The sequence below is a fragment of the Limanda limanda genome, chromosome 6, assembly GCF_963576545.1.
Source record: "Limanda limanda chromosome 6, fLimLim1.1, whole genome shotgun sequence".
NCBI classification, from domain to species: domain Eukaryota; kingdom Metazoa; phylum Chordata; class Actinopteri; order Pleuronectiformes; family Pleuronectidae; genus Limanda; species Limanda limanda.
The window spans coordinates 15,234,481-15,248,076 of record NC_083641.1 but is presented as its reverse complement, the minus strand read 5'-3'; the positions used below and the strand labels follow the sequence as shown (position 1 = coordinate 15,248,076).

At 39.5% G+C, this 13,596-nt stretch overlaps 1 protein-coding gene across 1 annotated transcript in view; it reads left to right on the top strand.

Moving 5' to 3' along the window:
* LOC133003486 (multiple epidermal growth factor-like domains protein 6) overlaps positions 1 to 13,596 on the top strand; it is a 58,488-nt gene that overhangs the window by 971 nt on the left and 43,921 nt on the right. Inside the window, exons 3-5 of the mRNA XM_061073235.1 lie at positions 345 to 479; positions 904 to 1,013; positions 1,250 to 1,354. Of these exons, the coding sequence (XP_060929218.1) occupies positions 345 to 479; positions 904 to 1,013; positions 1,250 to 1,354 (350 nt within the window). The remainder of the gene's footprint in view (positions 1 to 344; positions 480 to 903; positions 1,014 to 1,249; positions 1,355 to 13,596) is intronic.

Here is a 13,596-nt window from a genome sequence, read left to right as displayed (position 1 = left end):
ACTTGGACTGTTTTTTCCCCCCAGCATCTTAATCAAGCACATTAGCCCAAACAGGAAGCTGTGTAATTATCTGACAAACACAGTGTTTGATGAGGTGATGTTCATACAACTGAACATGTGTAGAACATTTGGAAACTCAGTCGACTATGTGCGTCAACATATTATTTATAGTAAAGACAAATTAAGTACTGACACGCTTGTATTGAAAGTCATCAAAACAGTGAACAAAGTTGTTTATTTTTTCTCAATTTTGTTGCTGATTTTTTATTTTTTAAATAATATTTTTTAATTCCTCTGCCCATCACTGTCCCTCGTTCTTTCTCTTTATATTTCTTCATGCACAGGCCAAATGTTTGTGCGGATCAGGAGATGTCCATGCTGGGGGCCCCTCAGCCATGTGTCCAGGCTTTTACCCGCATGGTGAAGGTGTGGAAACAGGGCTGCACCAACCACAGATGGTGTATGGGATACGAGAGGAGGTAAGAGCAAAAGTATTCCAACAGTTTATAATTGATCATCATCCATGAGCAACAGTACAGTGAATGGTGATGGATATTACACATATTACACATATGGATGTAGCTCCAACTGTGAGTCTCCCTTGTTCAAATGCATTTGACCTTGACATTAATAAGCTCCACTGGAATGAATGGAGCTCAATCTCTTTGTGAATGACAGTTGGATCAAGGAAGAGAACCTCCCTATTTTATTTATCTGCTCACTGAAATCAGAGATCATAACCTTTTAGTCATAAAGCTAAAACCACTGATATAAAATGTATAGTTACATACCACTGACAATGCATTATCTTAAAAACATATCTTTCTTTTGTGATTCGCTAGATAGTGACACTGCCAGGTAATGATATTATGTGACCATAACAATATCACCTCTCCTCCTCAGGACAGCATACTACACAACATACAGGCAGAGGTACAGCATGGACGTCCACACAGTCTACAAGTGCTGCCCAGGTTGGACTCAGAGGGGTGAAGAGATAGGCTGTCTGCATAGTGAGTATTTTACACACATAGATCACATAGGCCTAGTTCTGATGTTGCATTGCAGCTTATTTATATATATCAATAAGATATTTAGGATAATGATTGAACTGTAAGATTGTCAGTTTCATTTGGCAGGAAAGAAGCCAAGCCACTGACTGGATGGACACACAAACACACAGGCTTCATACATTTTTATATCATCAGCAGCGTTATGGTATGCACAGTATGATATGTGGTGTCTGCAGGGGTGTGTGCTGCCAACACGTGTTTCAACGGAGGCCGATGCTCACAGACTGAAGACCAGATATGTCAGTGTTCACTGGGATTCAAAGGGACAAGATGCCAGTACGGTGAGTTGTAATTCCCCTCCACCAAACCTGCATGCTCCCTTCACTTTACAGGCGTTCATGTACGATATGGAGCGAGAGTTGAGCTAAGCATTATTAGTCTGACACACGTCCTCTAAAGCTTTAATAGGCCCGGTTTAGGCCTTCTGCTTTCAGTTTGTTAAAGCAAGAATGAGCCTGTAGTGCCGCTCTGATTGGACGAGGCTGCTCTGCGGGGGTCTCTGGCTAGTTAAAGGCAGAAGAAGTGCTCAGAGGACCCGGGAGGATTGGTTTGCTTTGAAGGCTACAGCCTGGAGTGCTGTGGCTAACCCAGCTGAGCCTTCACTCTGTAAAAACTGCATGTTAATAAGGGTATATCTGCAGTTTGGCTTTCATTTGGTACAGAGAGAAAAATAACAGATTCCTAGTCACTAATAATAATAATAATAGACCTATTTATACACTATCCAGCCACAACATTAGTAGGTTTTATTGTGGCTGCTCTTTGTATTTATTTTACACTCACAAATTCGCAAATGTTTGAGCGGCTAACCTTCGTCATCTGTTCGAGCAAGGAGGTGAATTTCACCTTTCCTTCCTGTGCTGAGACATATCAAAGCCTGGCGTTGCATTGAGTTCAACTTTGGTGAACTTTGACCCACAATATGCGCTTTGCTTTTGCACTCCGAAATAAGTTTTATATCACATTGCTGATGCTTCAGGATTCTAGAGTTCCAAACCCTGCAGTCTACCTCAACCCGCAAACAGGAAGACAGTGGTTAGTGTTTTGGAAGAGATAAAATGGTGAACTGAGACTATTTGGTTCCTACCCCCCCACTTGCTTGCTAACATACATACAAACACACACACACACACACACACACACACACACACACACACACACACACACACACACACACACACACACACACACACACACACACACACACACGCACACAAACACACACACACACACACACACACACACACACACACGCACACAAACACACACACACACACACACACAAACACACACACACACAAACACACAGACTTTCCCAGGAGGAAGGACCTGTCGACTACAGGTTGTAAACAGTCCTCGCTCTCAATAAGACTTTTCACAGGAACGCGTCATGGTTTGTCAGAGGCAGCGCTGCTATCCGTTTGTTTTGACACGGCCTCTTTGGCTTTCACACCTCGCAGTGACAGATTGAGAGCGGATACGTTTTTTAGAACTGATCGGAGTTACAGGTTTTTGCTTTCACTCTTTTACATTCTGTACTTGGCTCCACCATAGCGCAGAGAACTCAGAGTTTGCACTTTTTGCAAAACGTTTTTCCCTCGCTCTTCTCCCTAGACAGATTTATCCTCACTCTTCTGCCAGAGTCATTATACGAGGAAACAGCCAACCTCCCGCTTTCAGCCAGGTTCCTAAAACTGCACCTTTGATAAATGCAGAGGCAAATATAGGCATTGATAATATGCACTTATAATTCTCTGTTGCGAAGGTTTTAGCACGTATCAAGGATATTTTGACAGCTACACTAATTTGAAAAGATAAATATCCACAATCCTTGCAAAATCTTGCAACCTAAGTTATATGAACTATAAAAGCTTACTCCCCCCCCCCTATATTTCTTCAATTCAAACTGATTTACCCTAAAATTGTAAGTCAAACCAGAAACCTTTAAAGGAAATTTGCCTACAATTACACATAATACTGCATACTTTTCACAGTAAGACTTAAGTGTACCACAAAGTGTAGTAGTAACAAGAAAGCTTCCCTGTCTGCACTACTGTGGAAATATGTTCTCCAACTGCTAAAGGAATACTAGGAGCATTCAAAAAATCTTGACTTTAAACAAAGGGAGCACTGATGTGAAAATCCTCCCTGGTAGTATCCCTGGTGAGAACAAACGTGAGAACATAAGAACTAGTGGCTGCTCTTAAGATAGGCAGTACATATCTATAATGACACTGAAAGCCAAGTTACTTGCAAAACTCTAAATAAATATGAGAATTAATATGCTGATATTTGTATCGTGAACTATATACCATGAGCAAAGGTGACAAAGTGAGACTTATCAGTGAAGATGGTTGTGAGAGAATTTTCTGAACAATTTTCTGAGGCTTTCAAAACAGGCGATCATGGATATGCACGAATCAGCCACAATATTAAAGCAACGCTGTGTAACTCTTAGCAACAGCGCCCTCTGCAGACACTAGTGGTTGATTAATTCTGTTGGGCTCCATGTCCGAGCGATTAAGTGGTTTACATGTAAAAACAAAGCCTGTTATCAAATACACCGAACTCTGTTCAGTATTCTTGATATATTTAAAGTGTACTCGCTGAATATCAGAGGTAATCACAGACTTTTAATGACTTCGAAGTCTTTTGAATGGCTCTACATTTAAACTGTGACTATATCAGTCAGACACCCACGTTACATAAATTTGCTTCATCTCCTGACCCGTAAACTAAGCAATGACCCTAAACCTTCATCTATTCCTTGATAGACAGAGTGATCAACAAGGTCAGGAAACTGTTTGTTCCGCACAAGAGGCATGTGTGGCACATTCCAGCTTGACACGATTACCAAGAGAGACCTACAAACCTGGATAACTGTATTTGCACACTGAGCCACCAGGATGTCACCAGGGAACACTGTACACTATTGAATTTATGTTGTGAGCTTTTACATTCCACAATGACAGATTTATCACTAACCTGGTCGTGTTCCATGTATGATGGAAAAGGAGCAGAAACAACAGAGAAGCAGGAATTGACCTCTGTAGATTTATCTTGGAGTAATATGTTAAAGCAACTTCACTTTTGCGGTTTGGTCATGAAGATATTTTCAGATTTATTACATGTTTCCTGTATGTTCCCATCCTTTACCATATAATGTCTCTTGTATTGTAGTGTGAAAGCATTCAACAGTGAATTAGTTTTTTGCTCCAAATCTGTTTATTGTTGAGACACATGTGGAGGTGCACTTTAACTGGAGGCACATGTTAAGTTACCAACTCACTACAACTTGCCCGTGTGTGATTGGATCCGCCAGGACACATGTTAATTCCAGGTGTGAACAAGGCCTATCTGCTCCCTAGTGCAACTACTTAACAAATACCTACCTTTCTATAGAAGGTAAAATAGGCTTGATCTGAACTGAGTGGAGACATTAAATGAGTTTGTGGGTGTACTAACCTCTTCTAGAGAAGCCTCATAATGATAGTTTGGAAGAACATGAGTATGAACACAAAGTGTCGAAGGCAGACCAGTTGGTTCATTTGTTTTTGTCCTTGGCATGGTGGCCTTTATTGTCTCTGACAACCTCAGCAGTCCCATTTAGCCACTATTTGGCAACCACCTCTTTTAAGAGACATTACATCTTTGAGCAGGGTATTGATTTATTTCATGTCATAGAATAAATAGTGAAAACATTTTGAGCTTGTGTTTTTATCCATTCAGAAAACCCATCACCTTTTGGAATCCAAAAGTGCAAAAACCTATTTCTTGGTGTTATCCATTTGACACTGTCAATGGGTCACTGCAGTGCCAAGATGGAAATACTCAGCCATGGCGTTTACTGCTCATGTTTTGCACCATATTAAAAACACCATATGGACATGTTAACAGGGTTGAAAACGGAATTTCCATCGGACGGGGGATCTTTAAAGAACAATCCGGGTCTGGTAATAGTTCAAGCAGGACTCCCTGCCCATAATACTACCCCCTTTCAGCACTCCTCGGCAACTGGCTTTTTTTTACTTTACTCTCATTGGTGTTTCTGCCAAGTTGCGGTGGTAGATCGGTGGTAGACCGGCCACCTGCTTCCAATCTCTGATATGAGACATAAGGCACCATCCATGGAAATGTGTTTCAGCCACTGACACTAAGGCTCTGGTGTTGACACTTTGAGGTAATTAACAGCCTGAACACATCCCAAGCATGCGCCTCGACACTGGAGCCTGCTCTGTAATAGTAACATTTACCCCTGCTTGTGAATGCCACTCTGTCTCACTCTATTAAGCCTCAGATTAGGCTTTGCTTTGGCTAAATTGGTGCACGGGTCTGCTTGAAATTAAGAGTTTGCAGGCACACAACAGTGTGAGGACAGAAACCATCTGGTCCTCACTAAAGAAGCCTGGTTGTTTTCAAAGCACATTATAGCAGAGTGATTATGGACACTGCCTGAGACTGGATCCTGTTCTACTGGAGGTTGTAGCAATGAAATAAGACAGCTAATGACGTCAGCGGTTAATAGGAATTTTCTCGCGTTTAAGAAAAAAGGAGGAAGTTCCAATAGTGAACACGCTCATGCATTGACAAGAGTTTATTTAGTTTAAAGGGCCCGTGTTTTACAATTTTCTGATAGTTTGTTTGAGGTTTTGATCTTCAAAGAAATATGATAAATTTGTGGTTTCATGTTCCAATAACCATCACATAATTTTACATATCCTCTTTGTCACTTCTCTCTGGAGAGCTAACTCATCTCTGAGCCTCTCTTCTGATTGGTTGGCTGTTGTCTGAGGGAAGCATTTCCATAACATTAATTTACATGTCATTTAGCTGATGCTTCTCTCTAAAGCAGAGGTGGGCAAACTTTTTGATTCGCTGGCCACAATGGGTTCCAAAATTTGACAGAGGGGCCGGGCCAGGAACAGATGGATGGAGTGTTTTTGTGAACTAATATAAATGACATTTAAAAATCATTACATGAAAGGATTTTGCCTTTACCAAGTAGCATAGCACTTATTTGCAAGGCCATTTAACAAAAACCCGCCTTCAGAGAAAGGCTTGCTAGCGTTTGCTATTTCGAATGCCCCCCAAAAAACATGCCTTGGTAGAATACTCTTTAATCGCAGTTTGTCTGTGAAAAAAAATGTTGCTGAGTCTGTAAATAAGTCGCCAACCTCTGAGCTGCAGCAACCCGTTCTTGCGTTGACTGACTTCGTAGCAAAGTGATGGCTGATGTTGTACTCTCTGTAAACTGCGACAGTTTCTCGGCATATCAGCCATACAGCCTTCGATTGGACTTCAGTGAAAAAGTATTTTGTTGTCGACTCCGTGTTAAACACTCGGCACTCATTGTCCACTTTTTGTTTCCTTGATCCTCTCATTTTACAGAAGGGCTCACAGGGCAAAGGGAAAAAGTGAAGGGAGATCATGTGCCCTTTCGAGCCCTATACACCACACTCCCTGGCAAATTTAATTTAGCTGACGCTTTTATCCAAAGCAACTTACAATAAGTGCATTCAACCCCGAGGGTTCAAACCCAGAACAACAAGAATCAAGAAAGTACGATTTCTTCAAAAATAAAGCAAAACTACAAAGTTCTATAAGTACGTGCCATTTAAGTGCTACAAAATTGTTAGTTTCCCAAAAAAAAATTAAAAAAAAATATTTTTTTAAATTTAATTTTAAATTTTTTTTTTTTTACTTGGACAAGTATGGCGGGCCGGATTAAAAAGCCCAACGGGCCATATACGGCCCGCGGGCCGTACTTTGCCCATGTCTGCTCTAAAGCGACTTACAATCAGTGCATTCAACCTCCATTCAGAGTTCAGCATTTACTGTAGTTTGGTAAATCTGAATTGTGAATGTCAGTCAGTGCTGGAAAGCGGAACCAACAGTTAAATATGAATAAAATTCTCCAGTTTGAAAAAAAACAACCTTTAGGCATCAGTTCATCATAGTATTATTCTTGGGAAGGTGTTCCAATGATTTATTGGCCTCTTGACATTTAACACCTTTGCAACATTTCTGTTGACATTTTTCTTGCAGCTTGTGAACTCGGCAACAGGATGACCTCTTAGTGTTGTGTTGATAATTAAGTTAAAACCAATGACAATACCCGCTTGGTCTGGGTGGGCCATGTTAGGGGAATGATTCAGGGTAGTGACTGTATAGCTTTGACATCTCACAAAATACAAACACCTTGACAGCTAATTTTTTTAAAAGCTTACTTTCACAATATTTATATAACACCTAAATCTGCTTTATAATAAAAAATACGTGGATGTGCCCTACATCTCCTTTTAGAAATTATTTTACCAGTAAATGGGCTGTGGACTGTTATCAGTCAGTTCCTCTGCAAGTAAATCCTGATGTCTCATATGGTAATTGTCTTTTTTCATATGACAATCGAGTTCAATTCCTAAAGACCATGGCCTGTCTCCCATAGTCTCAGTTCTCTCCTCAAACACTCATGTCTGGACAAGACGGGTCCAACTCTCTACTAAATTAAACAAATGTTCTCTGTGTATTTTTCATGTAAACCACTCCCTAGCATATACACTCCATAGCGTATTTTGACAGTTTTAAAAAAACATGTTTTGTCATCAGCACCTTCAATCTGACATAAAATAATAGATGTAACATTGAAGTGCCAATTCTCAGCTTGAATTTGAGTATGTTTAATGTATCCGTTTTGTGCAAATGTATAGCCCCTCACATATAGTACAACAATAGAAAGGGGGCCGACATGAAATTGAAACATACCTGACAAAACGAGCCAAACTACAAAAAAATTGTCTGGTCAGTTTTGTACAAAAGTGGAGCCACAATTACACAAATTACTGAAATGTGTGAGTATATTAACCTATAACTTTGAATAAAATTGAGCAGCCGAAATGTCACATACCTCTCCCATGGAGTACAACAATAGAAAGAGGAGAGGTGACTATGGAGGCCAAGACATGATTACAGATTTTGTGTCATTATAGCAATAAATATTACATCTCCTGTTCACATATTACTGCTGTATGATTGGTATTGTTTGGTTAATTATTGAAATTAGTCCTCAGTGAAGGGCCATTAATTATTGTCTCACCATACGTAATAGTTGTATTACAACAGCAGCTAACTCTGACTGTATTGAAGTCCGTAGTAGACTATAGTATACTAAAATTCAGTGAGGAGTCAGAGCCACATGTGGCTTCTTTCCACAGGGTTGTTGATATTCAGAGGGAAGGAGTTGAATAAATAGAAATGCTGACTCAGTGCTTCAGATTTAAAACCACCAAGCTTTCTTCCTCACAGTCTCTTGTGTTATATCTTCATTTTTGTCACTGAAACAGAACAGTGTTCATATCAGAAAGGTGTTCTTGTTATTTATACTACGTGGGCTCAGCTCGTTACCCTGTGATTTCTCTATTGGGATTTTACACATTGTGCACTATCCTTTTCTGCTACAACTTCTCCATTCGATTATCTGAATTCCATTTGAAGACACCATGCATGTGGTTTTTATTTGGATCAGAAACAATCGCATTTTGGGAAAACTCTTGTAAAAATGATGGCGATATGTCCTCACTTGGTCTTTTATATTATAGATCCGATTTCCTTAGCCTGAGATTTGATCTCCTCTCTTCCACATGTCTTTGGCAGTAATTTTATACAACCCTGTGACTTTCTGTTGGATAGAAAAAAAGGATTTTACTAGCATGGCTGGTCCTGAGAGCCGGTGAAAGAATTTGTCTTTTAAAATGGAAAGAAACTATATTCTTACAGATTTCTGGAAGTAATTAGGCTCAAAGATGCTGTTGAGTCAAATTTTCAAGGTGTAGTAACAACAAAAATATAGCTGAAGGAAAGTAAATAAATCTAGAGCTAGATTTAATTTGGTAAAAAATGGTGGTGTAAAGCCGGATTCCTTTATGAAAAACGAGATGTAAAAAAAATCATGTCCTGCTAGCTGTTGTGGTTTTTCTCAGGGAACAGTGATGTCTTTTACAGGTTTGGAGTGAATCCTCCCCCCTTCTGCTAACTAACATACCATACTCTGAGTTTATCCTCTCCCAGTCTGACCATGCACTTAGGTCCACTGTAAAACTCCACGTGAATTATAAAGCATTTTGTTTTGGCTCCTGAGAAACACGAACCACCTGAACCTCTATTTCCCCTCATATTTCTTTGGCTACGAGAGAAAAAGACACATTTTTAGTGCTGCTTTATTTCCAGGCTATGTCTTAGTCAACAAACGAGGTGAAGACATAATCTCATTCATGCACCGCACTCTCATGGTTTCACTTGGTGATACAGGATACTGCACCCTACAATGTAAATGTCCAGTTTACAGATTAAAGGGCTTGAACCATGTAAGTGTGCAGCAGAGTTAACATATGATGGGAACCATGTGGTTGTAATGAAGGCAAGGCTTCTACTGTTTGTCTTGGTCAAGTTTCAAAGATTTATTCAACCAAAGTTTAGTTGCTAGACACTAAGGTGCTGAGTGTTTGGAGGTGCGTGTGTCATGCCATTCTTTGTTTTCAGTAAGAGCTGCAGAGCAGACCTCATGATTACCTTTGACAGCTCTCTCTTTGCTTTGGCTACAGCTGCTCTCGTGCTCTTTTGAATCTGAGGTGAGTGAAAAGGTTCACTGAAAACTCGATTTACAGTGTAAGCCTGCAGACCTGAACAGATCCCTTTAAGGTTTTCTATTCTGGCATAATATGAACTTAATCACCAGTCGTCTGTATTTTTATTCCTTGAGTGAAAACATTAGGATAAATGTATTTCGAAGATATTCCTGTATATGATAACTTATTAGTGTGAATACTCATATGCAGTATGATCAGCTATTAAAAGCTGACCTAAAAACTGAAACACAAATAATTAAGTTTGTTCAAGAGAAATTTGATAAGTCATACAGTAATAACACAATTTATAACTTTACCAAGTAAAGTCCTTTTTTAAGCTGTTTTTTAAACTAATTTCTTTTGTCAATGTCAAGCTGTTGAAGCTAAATGAATACATCTAAATCGACAAGACCTATGTTATATATTTTTTTGACTTGTTTACTTACATCATCCAAAATGTTTTTCAACAATGTTCAAACAAATTTTTATTTAAGGTTTCTTTCATCACCTTTTATTGTGTTGTATCAGCCACGGGGGCTTTGGCTCTCTGGCTTGTTTTGGTCACTCGTAATGGATCAGGATGATTCATTGCCATTTTCCGCGTAACATGAATAAAACTTGATATTTAGATATATATATAATAAATGAACTAATAAATGATTTTAAGGAAGATTTTTTATCCACAATGGAGTTGAAGACAATAGCTCCCATAGTCCCAAGGTGATTCACAACATCATCAAAATAGGTATTTTCCTATTGTTTTGATTGAGACACCCCGAGCATCCAAAGTTACTTCGAAGGAGAAAACTGAAAGCAACGAAAGTTAGTCAAATCTTTCCTCTCACCAGATTTGAATAAGCATCATTCATACTGGAAATTGCATAGATAACATCATACCGTTCCTCCGTGAGGATTTGAAAGGCCAGGTGGCTGCGATGAATTGCAATAACATATTTTGTCCACATGCAACATCAGCCACAGCTGTTCCACCTACAAGGTTATTGTTTTATAACCGACATGGAAGTCTCGTGACGAATAGTGAATCCATCACGCGGTCAGGATGAAGACATCCTAAGTGCAAAAGGACAGGATGTATAAGGATAAAAACAAAGCATATGAATGGTAGACATTTGGTGTGAGTCTCCCCATAGAGGAACAAAGGTCGCTCTAAAAAGCAATGAGACTGAGATGGCACTATTTTATTGTCGTTTACCCCGTGTAACTCCTCTTCCTGTTTTCATTCCTCAAGTCTGTCATTATGGGTTCGGATGTTGGAATCCTGATGCCAAGACAGACTTGGCCTGCTGACAGGAGGACACAAGCAGCGGAGCTACATGCTAAGCATCGCTATCAGAGGAAGAAGCTCATTAGAGCCCTAATGGCTGCCATATGGCAGGGAAGTTCTCACACACTAAACAAACAGACCTTGGTCTCCCCAAATGCATTAAGGCACCATTGTTTACCAGGTTAATGCTGACTGGGTCGGAGCTAATGGTCTGTGTGATTGACCACGTGTTCCCAAGACTCACTGTGAGATTCCTACAGTAGCAGCAGAGCATTCTCAGTTCATCCTCTTTGAACTCCGGCTATAGTGTTAGCATTAGATTTGGGTAAATAGGTTTGGGAACAAGAGGTCACTGTTGGGATCCTTTAATGGGCATAGTGGAAGCTTCTTTACTTAACTAAAGATAATAGAGACATTCATCAACAGTACATTTTTGTATGAGCTCTTTGTAGTTTTATTGTCATCCTTCTGTTGTTTTAAAAAAACTATCATAGCTGAACTAGCTAATCATGTGACCTAGCTAACTTTCTAGTCTCCACTTTCGTCCACGATCCAGAAAATAAGCCAAAATATCCTGGATACAAACACCACCATCTTGCACACGTTGAGCCAGATCAACAATTATGATCACATAGCGAGGTCCCGACCCTGTTTTATAGGATTTTAGTTTGGTCCACGTCCCATCCACTAAAATGGAGGAGACGAGAATTATGATATATCGACATGTCGTCCATCTCTATGTACAGTGTATGTTCTTACCTGTTTGAGACAAACATTTGGTTGAAGATTCATTTTTTTTCTTTTTTCAACAAGAAGATGTAACTGTTACAGCTGTTGAACTAGTGTGTGTGGTACATGTTGTTTCTCAGAAACAAGAGAGACTCAGGGTTTACTTAAATGTTATTTCATGTTGCAGACATGGATTAAGCCTATAAGATAAAATACATTTTCCTGGGACATTTTTACAGAACAATCATTATAGACAAAAATCCTGGTGAATTCATGTCTATGAAATCAAACCTAATCTTGATTTGTTAAGTTTTTTTCTTTTACTTTGCGATGCCAAGTTGAACGCGAGGAATACAAATTCACAGCCACGCTTCATCCTGTCTGTGCAAGACATTTTCTGTCCTATCTGTTGGGGATCTAAACAGGGATGGCTTTTCCAGATGTACAGGGACCAAGTTTGACAGACGCTATAATGGAGACATAGGAGAGAGAGTTCAAACAGGACATTCAGGTCAGCTGTTCCAGCTATTTTACTCCAGATGAAGAAGATATTGTAATTAACTTGTGTTTTATTTTTGAATAACTTGTGTTTCAGAATACCAGATTAGGTGAACTTTATTCATGCTACACCAAAACAAAAAGGAGGATAAAGATATGTTTACAGTGAGCTGAAGGCAGTCTCTGAAAATCCTTAGAATGTTAGAGTATAATTTCTGTGTTGCGAGGACAAATGGGAAACATGTGAGCTGCTGGAGTGAGGGAGCTGGTAAAAGCATGCAACCATATTATCCAAAACGTTTTTTGTGTACTTGATTGATGACCGAATGACGACTTCCATTCTTTCTCCAGGTTGAAAAGCCATGATTGATTGTGTCTCTTTCTGTCCATTTCATTCAGTGCAACATTTTCAAAACAGTCCCACTTTTGTCTCCTCTCTATTTCCTACTGAGCTTATTGTTGCAGCTCTCTTTCCTCTGTGTGACAGGTTCCTTCAGCTTCAGCTCATAAAGTGATCGGCAGTTACTTACTGTCCCAAGACAAATGCAGTACAAATATATGCAGCGGTTGTTACTGGTTTAAATAATAGATATAGGAATGAGCATGGTTGATATGAACTGATAATCCCCAAGAGGGGAAGTCAGGAGATCACCAAATTCAGTTAGATTCATCCTCTGGTGATACCGAATGTCTCTAAAATGTATTAGATCCAAACCAATCACACGTGACATTGAGCCTTGTGCACAAAATAGTAACTAGGCAGATCACAGAAGCAATGCAGTTGCCGCATTATACATAGTATTTCATAACCGCCTTATGATATCGCCTCACATTACATCTTCCAAATCAGATTAATGAATGTATCTCTGGATGGGAGTGAACCAATCAAATCATCAGGTGTAACATCTTTGCGTTGAATTATTGCAGCTGTGTTTTTACAGATTTATTATCTGGCTCTCCTGCAACAATCCCTCTGATGTTCAGAAGAATCAAGGAAAGAACGTTTCCTGTTCCTGACAGTTTTATTTTGTCCAACTTTGTGGACCTCATGTTGAAATATCAAATGTGTTTTCCACTTTTGGTCATGTGTCATTTTCGGTTAAATGAAAAACAATTGAAAGATGATTGGTTTTGGTTAAGTCTTTACAAGTTTTATGAGGGTTGAAGGCTGCGATAATAGAAATAGACAAATTAATGTTAGTTTGGTAAGCTGCGTTCCTTTTCTGTGTTGTTTTGTTACAGTAGAAATGTGGGAACGGGGACTTGGAGAATGTAGGAAATTCAAGAGATTCAAATTCCACCTAGTGAGGAAGAAACAGTGAATCCCTCGAGCTCTGAGTATCACTTACAACCACTGAGGTCGGAGATCCAAAGCCTCCACGTCTATTGA